The sequence below is a fragment of the Sander vitreus genome, chromosome 6 (genome assembly GCF_031162955.1).
Source record: "Sander vitreus isolate 19-12246 chromosome 6, sanVit1, whole genome shotgun sequence".
Lineage (NCBI taxonomy): Eukaryota > Metazoa > Chordata > Actinopteri > Perciformes > Percidae > Sander > Sander vitreus.
Window position 1 is genome coordinate 961,545 of NC_135860.1, and position 13,581 is coordinate 975,125.

Here is a 13,581-nt window from a genome sequence, read left to right on the forward strand (position 1 = left end):
AAATCAACTCCAGAATCTGGAGGTGGCTCACAGGTTGAGATCAAAGAGTTCAAATGAGAACTTCATTTGAAATATGTGATTATAGGATTAGGATTTTGGTCCATTTAAAAAAAAAAAAAAAAAGGGACAAACAAGTGTTTTTAAGTACGTGATAATATCTTGTAGCTCCCGTTGTTTGTCATGATTATTAACATTGAGTTTGTGCGTATCAGACTCTGAAAGATTGAGTAAAGAGCCGGTTTAGGACCGTTCACCCCCTCATGCTCCCCAAAACCACGACACTGAATCTACAGAGATGGGCAGGTGTCACAGAGAACATCATTTGGGCATTCAACATGCATATTTTATTCCCTCCATGAGAAATGTGTGCACTAAAAGACTCAAAGGGTTAGTTGAGATGGTTTGAAGTGTGTTTGTAGGAGCTACTTCTCCACAGTCATTCCCCCAGATGTCCCTCTTTTTGGCCAGATGTCCGTCCCCTTCCTCTGTGTTGTGCTCCTCCGGGAAGGACTGTGATTGGTTTAAAGAAATGCCAATAAACCGGAGCAGGTTTGTCTCCCATCCAGGAATGCCGTGTGGACTAGCCAGACCCTCCTCCGCAGCGCTGTGGAGGAAGGTCTGGCAAAGCGAGACCAGCGCGTTAGCTACAGTAGGTGGCGGTCGGCGCGCCGCTAGTTTTGGAGAAGCAGGCAGGAGTACCGACACGGAAGCTAAGCAACGTCCTGCTGGGGACGGGAGCAGCAGCTAAACGCATTATTGCAGTTTCAGCGTGCGCTATGTTTAAAATATTTTCAGCGCTTCATCTTGCCGTCAGACGGGAACTGAAGCCGTTATCTCTGCTCTCTTCAAAGCCACCAGACTCCTTTGACAAAAACAGAGATTTTACCTCGCAGGACACGGGAGTTGCTGCTCTACCGCTGCCTCAGTCCGTTAGTTAGTGTTAGTTAGTGTGCGACCTTGGTAAGTCGGAAGCCGGAGCTGGGAATGAGTCGAGCGTAGCCAGTACAACAAGTGGGAATGGAAGCTCTAGCCAGGTTGGCCGTTGTTAGCAGTACCAGTCGGTAACAACGGATTACGCTGTATTTTGTGCATAAAAACCCGAGATGTCGAGAGAAAGAAGTTGGATTCTGTGTATGAGGGATTTAATGAGACACAAACAGGACAGAGGTGCTAATAAACTGTTACTACAGCACGGAGCAGCCGTGGTGGATTTTGAGGTCGGCTTTGCGTGGGGGGACTCTGAGGTTTCGATTGCAGGGGGGCTTTTGAAATTTCCATTTGTAATTTCCGACTTGGAACTCGAGTACCCGAGTACAGATGGAACGCACCAAAACCCTCCAAAAAACGGACCTACGTCAAAAATTTGCATATTAAGTGCACACATTAATAATGCCAGGCAGAAAGTGTTCCTCTGTGACAGCTGCCGGGCTGTGTAGATATGACGGGTTGAGGAACAGGAAGCCACATGTGTAACGCATCATCAAAAACAGCCAATGTGACGAGGAGGTGTTTATCAACTACAGTGAAAAATATTTTCATATTCATATTCTCAAATTGCAACGGGCAATGGGGGATATAACTGTCTCTCGAACCATCACAGATTAGAAACCACACAAGGAACACATGTATCCTGTGTGTGTGTGTGTGTGTGTGTGTGTGTGTGTGTGTGTGTGTGTACTGGTGGCGTGTCCTCGGCGTGTCCTCACTTCCAGACTTTGACGATGCCGTCTCTGGACGAGGTGACGATGAAGCCCTGTGTCGTCTGAAAGGTGGCGATGTCAGTGATGATGTCGTGGTGTCCCACGGGGAGGGATTCTGGGCCGCGGCGCGGCGAGTCCTCCACCACGCCGCTCTTCTGTTTGCTGTGGATCTCCTACAGAGACATTAAGGGGTTTTAAACACACCTTCAAATGTTAAGTAACGGTTGAAACATCCACAACTACGTTTCACATCAGCCTCTCTTCTTCTTGTCCCTCCCGTCCCGTTGCACAGAGTTCATTTTAAAGCGCGTGCGTGCGCGCGCTAGGGCTGCAACTAACACTTATTTTCAGTGTCCATTCATCTGTGGATGTTTTCTGGATGAATAGATGAGTTGTTTTGTCTCTAAAATGTCAGAAAATGGTGAAAAATGTGGATCAGTGTTTTCCCAAAAAGCCCAAGATGACGTCCTCAAATGTCTCGTTTTGTCCACAACTCAAAGGTTTCCTGTCCCAGAGGAGAGATTTAATAGTCGACAACTAATCAACTCGTGGTTGCAGCTCTACTGTGTACCCATCCAGAGCGTGTGCACCCACCTGTACGACTTCGGTTCCTTCGATGATCTTCCTGCTGTAGAGGACGGACGGGCAGTGCAGCGAGTCGTTGGCTCCTCCCGCCACGATGTACGACCGCTCAGGATACGCCAAGTCCCAGAACCTGAACGCCACGAACAAACATTACAACTTTAATTTAACCAGTTACAACTCCGACAACCTGCCAGCGGGCCCGGCCAACATTACCGTCTCCCAGAGGCTGTTAGCGGGACCCTTTTCAAAGCTAAAGTGAAGACATTGGTACGCAAGACACTACACATTAACTTATTTGTCAAATTATTCCAGCTGGGAACAGATTTATTGAAGTATTTGCGTAAAAGGTGTTTTTATATTTCATTAATAGTGTATTCACTTTAGACTATATTTACCTTACAATAAAAACAAGCAGATACAAAATAGTTTTTGTCTTGTTCAGACCTGATCCGCATGTCCGATCCAGCGGTCAGCAGCAGAGGGTTCCCGTCAGCAGGACTGCAGTAGATCCCATGAACACTGTGAGGAGATGGCTATACACACACACACACACACACACACACACACACACTTACTTTTAATACCTTTAATTTGTGTCCACCTCTCTGTTTTAGGTCTCAACTCACTCCTGAGCAAATTATTCGTCTCCTTAGATGCAAAATGCTCCTCTATGTTCACCACGACCGGTATCTACCGGACCGAATGACAATGCAGATTTCAGTGTGTCATTTCGGTGCCACTTAAACGCCTACTCTGCCCTCTAGTGCCCTGAAACGGACGTCACAGGCAACAGAAGCATCGCTGAATGTGCAGCTAGTTAACACTACACCTGGCAGCAGGTAACGTTAGCCTACCGTTAGCTAGTAGCTGGTTTAAACGCGGTTCAAATGCTGACAGCTAAAAACGGTCTAACGAGTGGCTGTTTTTCACTGGAAAGGATTCCAACAGCGGGACGTCCAACGGTCTCCAGCTGAAGACACAGAGGAGACTAGCCGACCTTTGGGACGCAGCGGACACCGGCGGAGAAACAACGCCGACGGGACGCAATGCTGCGATGAACGTTGAGTGCACCTCGACAAACTGTAACCCTTCTGCCATCCAGTGGCATTTCTTTTAGTCGTTTAACAACAATTGGCTGAAATAAGTTATTCTTTTTAAATAAATGATTAGCAACAAACAATCCGTTCTTTAACGTTGCCAACTGTCGTTTTGTGCATTAGGTTAGGTCGGTTCAGGCACCGGCGCCGTTTTAAACGTATCCTACAGTGGCTCATTGTCATTCATACATTGGTATTATAAAAAATACTGATTATAGCTGCTTTGAGCAAGACTTGAATCAATCAATCAATGAGAAAATAATCTGAACTGAACCGATGTCTGAAAACATGAATAGCTTTTACACGCACACCTACCTGCATCTCAGAGAGTGGTGGTGCAGAGCTCGCCCACAGGGTGAATTTACGATCCCCGGTCTCCATGTCCCACATTGAGACTTCATTATTCCCTTGGACAGCTACAGACAGACAGAGCCAGACAGACAGAGACAGAGAGACACAAATAGACAGACAGACAGACGACAGTTAGATCTGAACTAGATTTCAGATGTGAACAATCAAACACAGATGATCCTCTTCACTTTGTTTAGTCTGATCTCGCCACCAGCTCCCGTCTAAGATGTACAATTGTTGAGCACAGTTAAGTAAAGAAAGATGATTTGGAACTCCTTCAGTCTGTATAAACACTGACAATATTCAGCGTATTAAATATGACAGACAAGAGATCATTCTCGCCCTCTCACCTGCGATGACAGATGATTGGTAGAGCGGATGCATCAGCAGCCGTCTGATTCGTGCTCGGGCAGGGTGGGAGTGGTTTGAGATGGGGAGCTGGAACCGCATATCCCAGCAGGCCATGGTGCCGCTGCTCGTACCTGTAGAGGGAAACGCACAGTTTGGAGGAGAACTGCAGAGCTGGAACAAAGTCAAATCTAACATCACATGTAATGTCAAAAAAAATGTGTCAAATGGGAAGTGAATTCCCAAATGTCCTGACGGTGTGTGTATGAGACGCAGCAGGATTATCCAGGTATTCTGCGACCAAAGGCTCATGATTTTCACTTTAACAGAAATGCACCTACAAATACACAGATTGTTATTTAAAAAAAGAGTAATTGTGGTGATGCTATGAACTGATTTTCACCTATAGCGTGTGTTTTAAATTTGGCATTTTTTTCATCTAATTTTCGTAACGTTTAAGACACAGATATGTTGAGAATAACTGTGAAAAAGGGACACAAACCGACAACAAAGAGACGCCAAATGACCACAGAGACCCAAAACAACCGCAAACGAAACAAAAATGACCGAAAAGAGACACGACATGACTACAAAGAGACTAAATCCCACACAGAGACACAACATGTATGGGGAAAATCACACTTTTTAACATCAATGTGATTTTCTTGAGAAAGGACGCCTTAACCCCCCCCCCCCCCCGCTAAATACGTGTAGTCGTAGTCACAAAGCTAGGAGAAAACACTGCTTAGTTTAAACCTGAAACTGGTCCTCACAGAGACACAAACACAAACCTAGGCAGAGCCAGCACTGGTGCATGTCGACGGTGAAGGAGGTGATGAGTCCGAGGCGGAGGTCGTGGCGGAGCGTCCAGGCGTTGGAGTTGGAGCGAAGGTCCCAGCCGACCAGCGAGCCGTTGACGGTGGCGTACGCCAGCACCGACTGGGCGCCCGAGTTAAAATGGTGGATGTCGACCGCACAGCCGTCCTCCTTCAGGTCCAGAGACCTGAGAGGAGGGACACATAGGACGGATGAGACATGTCATGCATCAGTACAGAGGGTGTACTGTGCGTGTGTGTGTGTGTGTGTGTGTGTGTGTGTGTGTGTGTGTGTCTGTGAGTGTGTGTGTGTGTGTGTGTGTGTGTCTGTGACTGTGTGTGTGACTGTGTGTGTGTGTATGTGTCTGTGACTGTGTGTGTGACTCTGTGTGTGTGTGTGTGTCTGTTTGTGTGTCTGTTTGTGTGTGTGCGTGTGTGACTCTGTGTGACTCTGTGTGACTGTGTGTGTGTGTGTGTGTCCGTGTGTCTCTGTGTGTGCGTGTGTGTGTGCGTGTCTGTGTGCGTGTGTCTCTGTGTGTGCGTGCGTGTGTCTCTGTGTGTGCGTGCGTGTGTCTCTGTGTGTGTGTGTGTGTGTGTGTGTGTGTGTGTGTGTGTGTCTCTGTGTGTGTGTGTGTGTGTGTGTGTGTGTGTGTGTGTGTGTGTGTGTGTGTGTTACCTGGTCTGGAAGGGCTGGACTTTGGGGGATTTTGGCGGTTTGTTTGCTTCGACTGCCAGCAGCTGGATGGACCCGTTATCCGACGCCACTGCCAAGTAATGAGAGCCCTGACAGAAGGTCAGCGTCTTCACGTTGCCGCCAATACGAGAGTAAGTCAACACAGACCTGCGAATAAAGAAAGTGACGCACTCAAATGTTTTCACAGCTAAAGCTGGAGGATACTCTGTTCCGAGGACATTCAAGCCTAAAGCTGAAGTTAAAGGGGAAAAGGGTTTTTTTTAACCTGGGCCCTATTTACCTAACAACATTTTTTGGCAGCTGTGAAACAAGCTACAATGTAACGTTAATTAGCAATTGCGCACCATCAGTTGACTAAAAGTTCTGTTGTTGCTGCTGACAGGCTCAGATTATTATTCTAAGTGTCTGACAACATTATGAAAAGGATCCTACAGAGATAGACCTTTTGAAACATCCCCGAAATTGCTATCGCCAAACTCACCAGACTCCAGAGGCTCGTACAGCAGACTCATGAGGATTTTGTTACAATTATAAACCTCTATAAATAATAAATTCACTAAAAAACAAGATTTTCTGCAGGTATTAAGCCATAAGCACAAACCTTCTGTGAACTCAAATACGTGGTCAAGATGTATGGGTGAAACGTTGGATTAGATAACTGACACAGGTGTGACTCCTGTTGGTGATTTTGAAGTCTCACCTGGTGGTCGTGGTCTTTCCCTCCATCTTCTGACTGTCCCAGACTTTAACGGTGCCGTCGTTGGACGCTGTGGCGAAGATGGAGTGTTCGTCCGAGACTCGGATGCGGTTCACGGCAGCTTTGTGTTCGTGGAGGTGAGCGACCAGCAGTCCTTTAGGGTGCCACCCTGAAACCCACATTCACAGCTCGGTGAGTCTAAATGAGACCAAACTGATGCGTTTCACCGTTTCTGGGTGGAAACTGCTGCTGAGTCAATCGCTGTGGGTTCAAACTGTGAAACATGTTTGTGTGTTTATATTTAGTCTGTGAAAGACAGCCTTTCAGTCTTCAGTCCTTATATTTACCTGTTTATTTATGTGTATCTTTAGTAAATGCCATACAGATAAATGTAAATGTGTGTCTCTTTGTGTGCGTCTCTGTGTGTGTGTGTGCGCGTCTGTGTGTGTGTGTGTGTGTGTGTGTGTGTGTGTGTGTGTGTGTGTGTGTGTGTGTGTGTCTCTGGTGGGTGTGTGTGTGTGTGTGTGTCTCTGGTGGGTGTGTGTCTGTGGTGTGTGTGTGTGTGTGTGTGTCTCTGGTGTGTGTGTGTGTGTGTGTGTGTGTGTGTGTGTGTCTCTCTGGTGTGTGTGGTGTGTGTGTGTGTGTGTGTGTGTGTGTGTGTGTGTGTGTGTGTGGTGTGTGTGTGTGTGTGTGTGTGTGCATGTGTGTGTGTGTGTGTGTGTTACCAGGGGGCGGAGGCCGACTCTCCCACTCTGCACTCTCCATCATCTGTTTGGCCATGCGCTCTGCGCTGCACTGCTCCCTCTTCTGCTGCACCAGCTGCTGCAGCTCCGCCTTGCAGGTGTTGATGCGGCGCTGGTAGGCCGGGCCGCTCGCCACCGACTGCAGCACGGGCACCGCCGGGACCGCGGTGCTCTTCCTGATCTGACTCCCCGGCCCGTCCGCAGCCTGCAAACACATCAACGCTGCGTTTTACTGACTGCTCGATCAAGATTTCTCAGAGCTGAATGACTGTGGATAAAAAACCTTAAAAATAAACAATTAGAAAATGCAAGAAGTTTCTTATATCCATTTTAAATAATGTCGTGCTCTAGCCTGGATGCCAGCTGAACTTAGCCCCGCCCACAACATTTGAGGTCGGGAAGTTGGGTCTGGACTTGATCCGTTGTGGAGCAACTATGCTCAAACCAGAGCTGTTCGGACCAATCAGATTGTCAGGGCGGGCTTCATACGATGATGGACAGATGATCAACAGTAACGTGATCAACCACGTCACCAAAGAGAGCTTGGGTTGAATTCATTTACAACGATGGCTGCCGCTGGAGAATTGAGATGTGTAGATTCCGCCATCGCGTCTGTTATAGGAGATCGACAGGGTAGGGCTGGGCGATGTGGAGAAAATCAAATACCACGATATTTTTGACCAAGTACCTCGATATCGTTGCTCTGATTGGTTGTAGGTCTATCCAATGGAGTGGAGAGGCATTTTCTTTCCTGGTTTCTGACTAGAATCTGAGTATGACCACGTCAGGCTAGTCATGTTTATTTTTGTTTTTATATCTTCTCAAAACATGACCGCATTACTCTGAATAATGCTTTAACTTCATCTCTTTAGTATCTCAATAAATAACACTTTGTGTAAGAAGAAAAGCTAACCGGAAGCATCATTTATGAATGAAGCCAATAAATACAAAGTCAACGATAAAAACTGCAGTTGTGAAGGTGAGATGAAGACGATCAGCGTGGCAGTAAATAAAGCCACGTGTGTCATCTGAGTCATCGGCCAAAGACACGGAGCACGCGCGGGTCAAAACATTGGCCAGCAGCTTGTTTAATGACGAGCCGCTGCTGACAAAGAGCCAAACTTCTAACTGCTGTCGGGGAACGAAACCTCACCACAGTGTGTGACCGATGCACACGGATTTACAGATTTGCTTTCTGGACTGTTGGTGGGATACAACAAGACATTTAAAGTCATAATGAGTATTTTTTTCACAACTGTCTCACATTTTATAGCTAAAACAGTTTGATTTAAATTAATTTACACTTCTTTTTTTCTGATTTTGTATGTGTAAAAGACAGGTGAGCAGGATAGCATATTATGACTTAGGTCTTTAATGTTAGATGTGAGATGGTGTCAGACTGTAGTCTGTTCAGAGTCTTCTAGGGCAGTGTTTCACAAATGGGAGTACGTGTCCCCCCTAGGGGTACTTTGGAGGACAGCAGGGGGTACGTGTCCCCCTAGGGGTACTTTGGAGGACAGCAGGGGGTACGTGTCCCCCTAGGGGTACTTTGGAGGACTGCAGGGGGTACGTGGCATATTGAGCTAAATGTTTTTCAGTTACAAGGCTGTAGTTATTTCTACTGTCTTTTGTCGTTTTTTTCTAAAGTTTTTGTCTCTTTTTTCCAAGTTTCTTTTCTGCTTTTTTCAACGTGTTTGTCACTTTCTTTTCAAAGTTTGTCACTTTTTGGAATTTTTTTGTCCCTTTTGTCGCCCTAGTGTTGCCTTCCTTCTTTCTACTGTGTTTCTTTTTATTGTTGTTACTATTATCGACCTATTCTTGCCTTCCTTCCTTCTTTCTACTGTGTTTCTTTTTATTGTTGTTACTATTATCGACCTATTCTTGCCTTCCTTCCTTCTTTCTACCGTCTTTTTCCAGGTTTTGTCTCCTTTCTTCATCATCATCTAAATGTTTTCCAGGTCCAAGGCTGTTGTTTAGTAAATCTATCGCTGACATCGCTGTATTCTTCCTCTTTATAGAGACTTTTATTTTCTACCAAAAATCATTCGTGCTGGTTACGGGGTACATGGCTTAAAAAAAACTGTTCAAAGGGGGACATTATTGAAAAACGCTTGAGAACAACTGTTGGTATGGTAGGCATAACTCACCTTCTAGAGACAGTCCTAACCAAAATTGACGAAATTGCACGAGCCTTAAACCAACCTATTCATCTAACGCATCAAGGCTTTAGAAAACAGTGTTAGTGTGAATGTGCCTCTGGCTGCACAGCACCAGTCCCAGACGCAACCTAATTACTGTAAACATCAGTACATCTCAAACACACAGGGGGGTTTACCGTGGCGGGCTGGGCGGAGGGCGGCTCCTGAGACCCAAACATGCTCTTCCACTCCTCGTTCATTGTCGAGTCCTGCTTAGTGTGCTTCCTCGCTGCAGGAAGAAGAAAAAAAAACACATACAAGTACATCAAAACAGGATGCTAGACGTCTGTTCTTGTGCCACAATTAACCAACAAGTCTATAAAAAAAAAACATCGCCGTATGCTCGACAGATGCTGTGATTTCCACAGCTGGTTCTATTTACACTGCAGAAAATGTTTATCTTAAGCTACGTTCAGACCAAATAAAGCGATCTGGCGATTCTCTCTCCTCCACTCCCCACAGCCCCCTTCGTGTGCACGCGCACTAACCCCCCCAACACCCAACCCCCAAATCCTTGACCGCTGTTTGTTATGTTTGGTGGTGCAGGTTGGCGCAGTTTGTTTTTGTTGCCGTTTGTGGAGCCTGGGCTGTCTACAATGACCGCGCTTTTTTACAGTGTGTTCAGGGGACAGGCAGCTAGCAGATAGTGAGGAGATGTTTTTTACAGTGTGTTCAGGGGACAGGCAGCTAGCAGATAGTGAGGAGATGTTTTTTACAGTGTATTCAGGGGACAGGCAGCTAGCAGATAGTGAGGAGATGTTTTTTACAGTGTGTTCAGGGGACAGGCAGCTAGCAGCTAGTAGATAGTGAGGAGATGTTTTTTTACAGTGTGTTCAGGGGACAGGCAGATAGTGAGGAGATGTTTTTTACAGTGTGTTCAGGGGACAGGCAGCTAGCAGATAGTGAGGAGATGTTTTTTTACAGTGTGTTCAGGGGACAGGCAGCTAGCAGATAGTGAGATGTTTTTTTACAGTGTGTTCAGGGGACAGGCAGCTAGCAGATAGTGAGGAGATGTTTGCTGTATGTGAAAAAAAATGTTGTAGCCTAAAAAACACGTGACATCGCTTAGAGCACCTTTAACAAACGGCCAATTTGTGTGACGTCTGGTTGTGTTATTTAACCCCCAAATGTAGCACAAGTAAACATTATATTTTAGTTAGTGTTTTCCGTCAGATCTTTTATAGATCTTGACGTTTCCGACCGCACTTGAAGGCAGCTTCATTAAACAGGAGAGAGAGAAAGAAAAGAGGAGTGGGACATAGCGAGTGCTTCGTTGTTGCAGGAAACAGTGAGCTGTTCCACAAACTCCCGGGCAGTTCAGAGCTTGTGTTTGGGGTTTTTAAATCTTTCTTGTGGCAGAGATAGAGGCAGTGATGTTTCCTGTTTCCTGTACGGGACTCTCACACCGCCTCAAAACACACCGACAAGTCTGATCTCTGGTTACATGGTTTTTTTAAGTGTAACCTGCGGCAACCCCTGCCGCAGCCTAAACGAACTACCCCCATTCAAAATGAATGGAAAGACCTGCGGTTTTGCTGGACCGTCTGACGACCGACGCAGGCAGTGTGAACGGGGCCTTAATCAAGTTTTGGATCCTGTAGGACCAGGGGTGTCAAACTCAACTTCATTAAGGGCCAGATTTGTATAGTCACAACAGTGATTTGCTCGCAGCACCTGAGAAGCCGCGTGGTGAGGAGCAGAGAGTAACAACGGCGCTTCTCAGGTGTTGCGCTAATCACTCCGCCCAAGTAGCAGAAGTAGCAGTGCTTTGCCTTCTGAGAATACAGTTCCCAGTATGTATATGGTTAGAAGATGGCTGTGTGTCATGTGACCTTGTTATTTGTACACGCTGTGACTATACAAATCACTACATGTAAATAGGAACATGTTGGCGTTATTTGGTCACTTATTGCGAGCAGTATGCTAGAAAAACAACCTTAATATGATAGTTTAGCACAAAGATACAATGCCAGAGCTGAACAGCCTTTCCTCATGTTTAGCAGTGTAGAGGAAATCTGAGGACTGACAGGTATTTGGAGAACACAAAGGATTGATTAATACGGGATACTAGAGAGAGGAGTTCCGCGAGGCTCTTTGGCTGCAGATTGCAGATGGCAGTAATTTACTCTGCTGACTTACAGAGAAACATCTGGAACACACAGTTAGCTGTGATCCCATCACTGAGCTACACAGAGCTGGAGTCCAAAAAAAGCAATATTAATCAGAGCATTTACAAAAATCATTTAAAATCAGCAAGGGGAGGCGCGTAGAAACAACCGTTTACACCGGTTTGCAGCGCTCTTTCTCTCAGTGTCAAGGGGGGGGGGGTCGCGAACACTGACCTCATTATTCTGGGGGTCGCAACTCGAAAAGGTTGAGAACTGCTGCTCTACAACACGAGTCAAACTCAAGGCCAGCACGACAAACTGGCCCCTCACAAATTTTTTCAAACTGCAATTACATGACACTCAAAACTGAATTTGGCAGATTTGCTGACTTTGAGACTCAGAAATTCCCACACAACCTGTGGGTTTCCTAGCCTGGTCCTACCAGACTCTGGTCTATTAGCCTGGTCCTACCAGGCTCTGGTCCACTAGCCTGGTCCTACCAGGCTCTGGTCCACTAGCCTGGTCCTACCAGACTCTGGTCCACTAGCCTGGTCCTACCAGACTCTGGTCCACTAGCCTGGTCCTACCAGACTCTGGTCCACTAGCCTGGTCCTACCAGGCTCTGGTCCACTAGCCTGGTCCTACCAGACTCTGGTCCACTAGCCTGGTCCTACCAGACTCTTGAAGGCGGGTACTCTGTTGAAGTTTAAAACTATTGGATCCGGCCAGAGTCACTCTGGTAGCCTGGCTCCACCCTCCTACGTACGGTCTGGTAGGACCAGGCTAACAAGAGGGGAGACGACAACAACTATTGGCTTAGCATTGCTGGTAATAGCCTTAGCCAACTCCTTCACCACTAACGGAGCGAGCTGGAAAATCAAACTGTTCCCGAACCCCGTGGGGAGGAGGGCCACAACATCATGGCCACCAACACAACTCAGCAAAGATTGTTCTTGCTCGGGCTTTAACTTCTGGATATTCGGCAGCGTTGCCACAACGGACCGAATGGCCATTACGGAACTACAACTCAAACTAGTACACAACCTCAACGTCATCGTTGTCAATAAAAGCATCAATAAAAGCATGCAAAGACAAAGACTTAGATGCATGTTTATTTCACATCATTTTGGACCGTTATTATCACCATATCTGTGTCTAAAACGTTGGAAAAGCTAGAGCAGATCATAAATAAATAACACTCAAATCTCTTTAAGACAAAACTTGCTAAAGAAGTCCACTGGGGACCGACTACAATCATTAGATCTTAGAAAAGTCTTTTAGTTACATTCATTCGGCTCAGGTGGTGCCCAAAACGGCTCAGATGCTACACCTAAACATTATAATGGCATGTCAATGAACTATTCATGTCTGACCCTTGATTTGATTCTAATTTTCTAAGTGTGGCCCTTAGAGAAATTGAGTTTATCGCCCCTTGCTACAACAGAAAAAAACTTGTGAAAACCCCTTTGGATCAAATCAGAAATACCCCAAAGCTGGCGAGAAGACACAGTGAAGACATGAGGGTTTCATGTGTGTGCAGTGTTTCCTCTGTGTTGATTTTGTAGTGGCGGATCGCCACGGCAAAATTTCTGCCGCCACAGTATCAGAAATAGAGCAAACGCACAATGTAGTCGCGGTTGCCTTTTAAACGATCCTGCCGACATAAAGCACCCCCCGTTGGCTGCCGCTCACAGTGCAATTTAACAACAAGTAGAACTATTGAGAGGTTATTGGACCCGTCCAGTTTAACAACAAGTAGAACTATTGAGAGGTTATTGGACCCGTCCAGTTTAACAACAAGTAGAACCATTCAGAGGTTATTGGGCCCGTCCAGTTTAAGAACAAGTAGAACTATTGAGAGGTTATTGGGCCCGTCCAGTTTAACAACCAGTAGAACCATTCAGAGGTTATTGGGCCCGTCCAGTTTAACAACAAGTAGAACCATTCAGAGGTTATTGGGCCCGTCCAGTTTAACTCCACATACTGTGTTGATGGAGTTTATTGTCAAATGTTCGCTTTCTTCCGAGTCGACTATTAAACAAACCACCAAAAATGTCACTGCGGTGGGTCCGTTCTAATTGGACAACGTTCAACTTGTCAGTTCTGTCAGCTCATCGTCCTGATATCAAACATCTGGAAACACTAAAACGGTAAGTGAGTCAGTGTAATATTTAATTCTATACTTTGGGTTTTGGTTTCCCTATGAAGAATTTCTTGTAAACATCATTTAGTAGACCTGTTGTAG

The 13,581-nt window shown here is 46.1% G+C and overlaps 1 protein-coding gene across 1 annotated transcript in view; it reads right to left on the minus strand.

The window, feature by feature from the left end:
• Nucleotides 1-13,581, minus strand: part of pik3r4 (phosphoinositide-3-kinase, regulatory subunit 4) — a 32,933-nt gene that overhangs the window by 476 nt on the left and 18,876 nt on the right. Inside the window, exons 12-21 of the mRNA XM_078251989.1 lie at nucleotides 9,366-9,457; nucleotides 7,013-7,235; nucleotides 6,291-6,456; nucleotides 5,573-5,737; nucleotides 4,873-5,084; nucleotides 4,084-4,215; nucleotides 3,698-3,798; nucleotides 2,730-2,818; nucleotides 2,295-2,415; nucleotides 1-1,873 (exon numbers count right to left, since the gene is read on the minus strand). The exon at nucleotides 1-1,873 is cut by the window's left edge and continues 476 nt beyond it. Coding sequence (XP_078108115.1) covers nucleotides 1,703-1,873; nucleotides 2,295-2,415; nucleotides 2,730-2,818; nucleotides 3,698-3,798; nucleotides 4,084-4,215; nucleotides 4,873-5,084; nucleotides 5,573-5,737; nucleotides 6,291-6,456; nucleotides 7,013-7,235; nucleotides 9,366-9,457 — 1,472 coding nt within the window. The 3' untranslated portion in view covers nucleotides 1-1,702. The remainder of the gene's footprint in view (nucleotides 1,874-2,294; nucleotides 2,416-2,729; nucleotides 2,819-3,697; nucleotides 3,799-4,083; nucleotides 4,216-4,872; nucleotides 5,085-5,572; nucleotides 5,738-6,290; nucleotides 6,457-7,012; nucleotides 7,236-9,365; nucleotides 9,458-13,581) is intronic.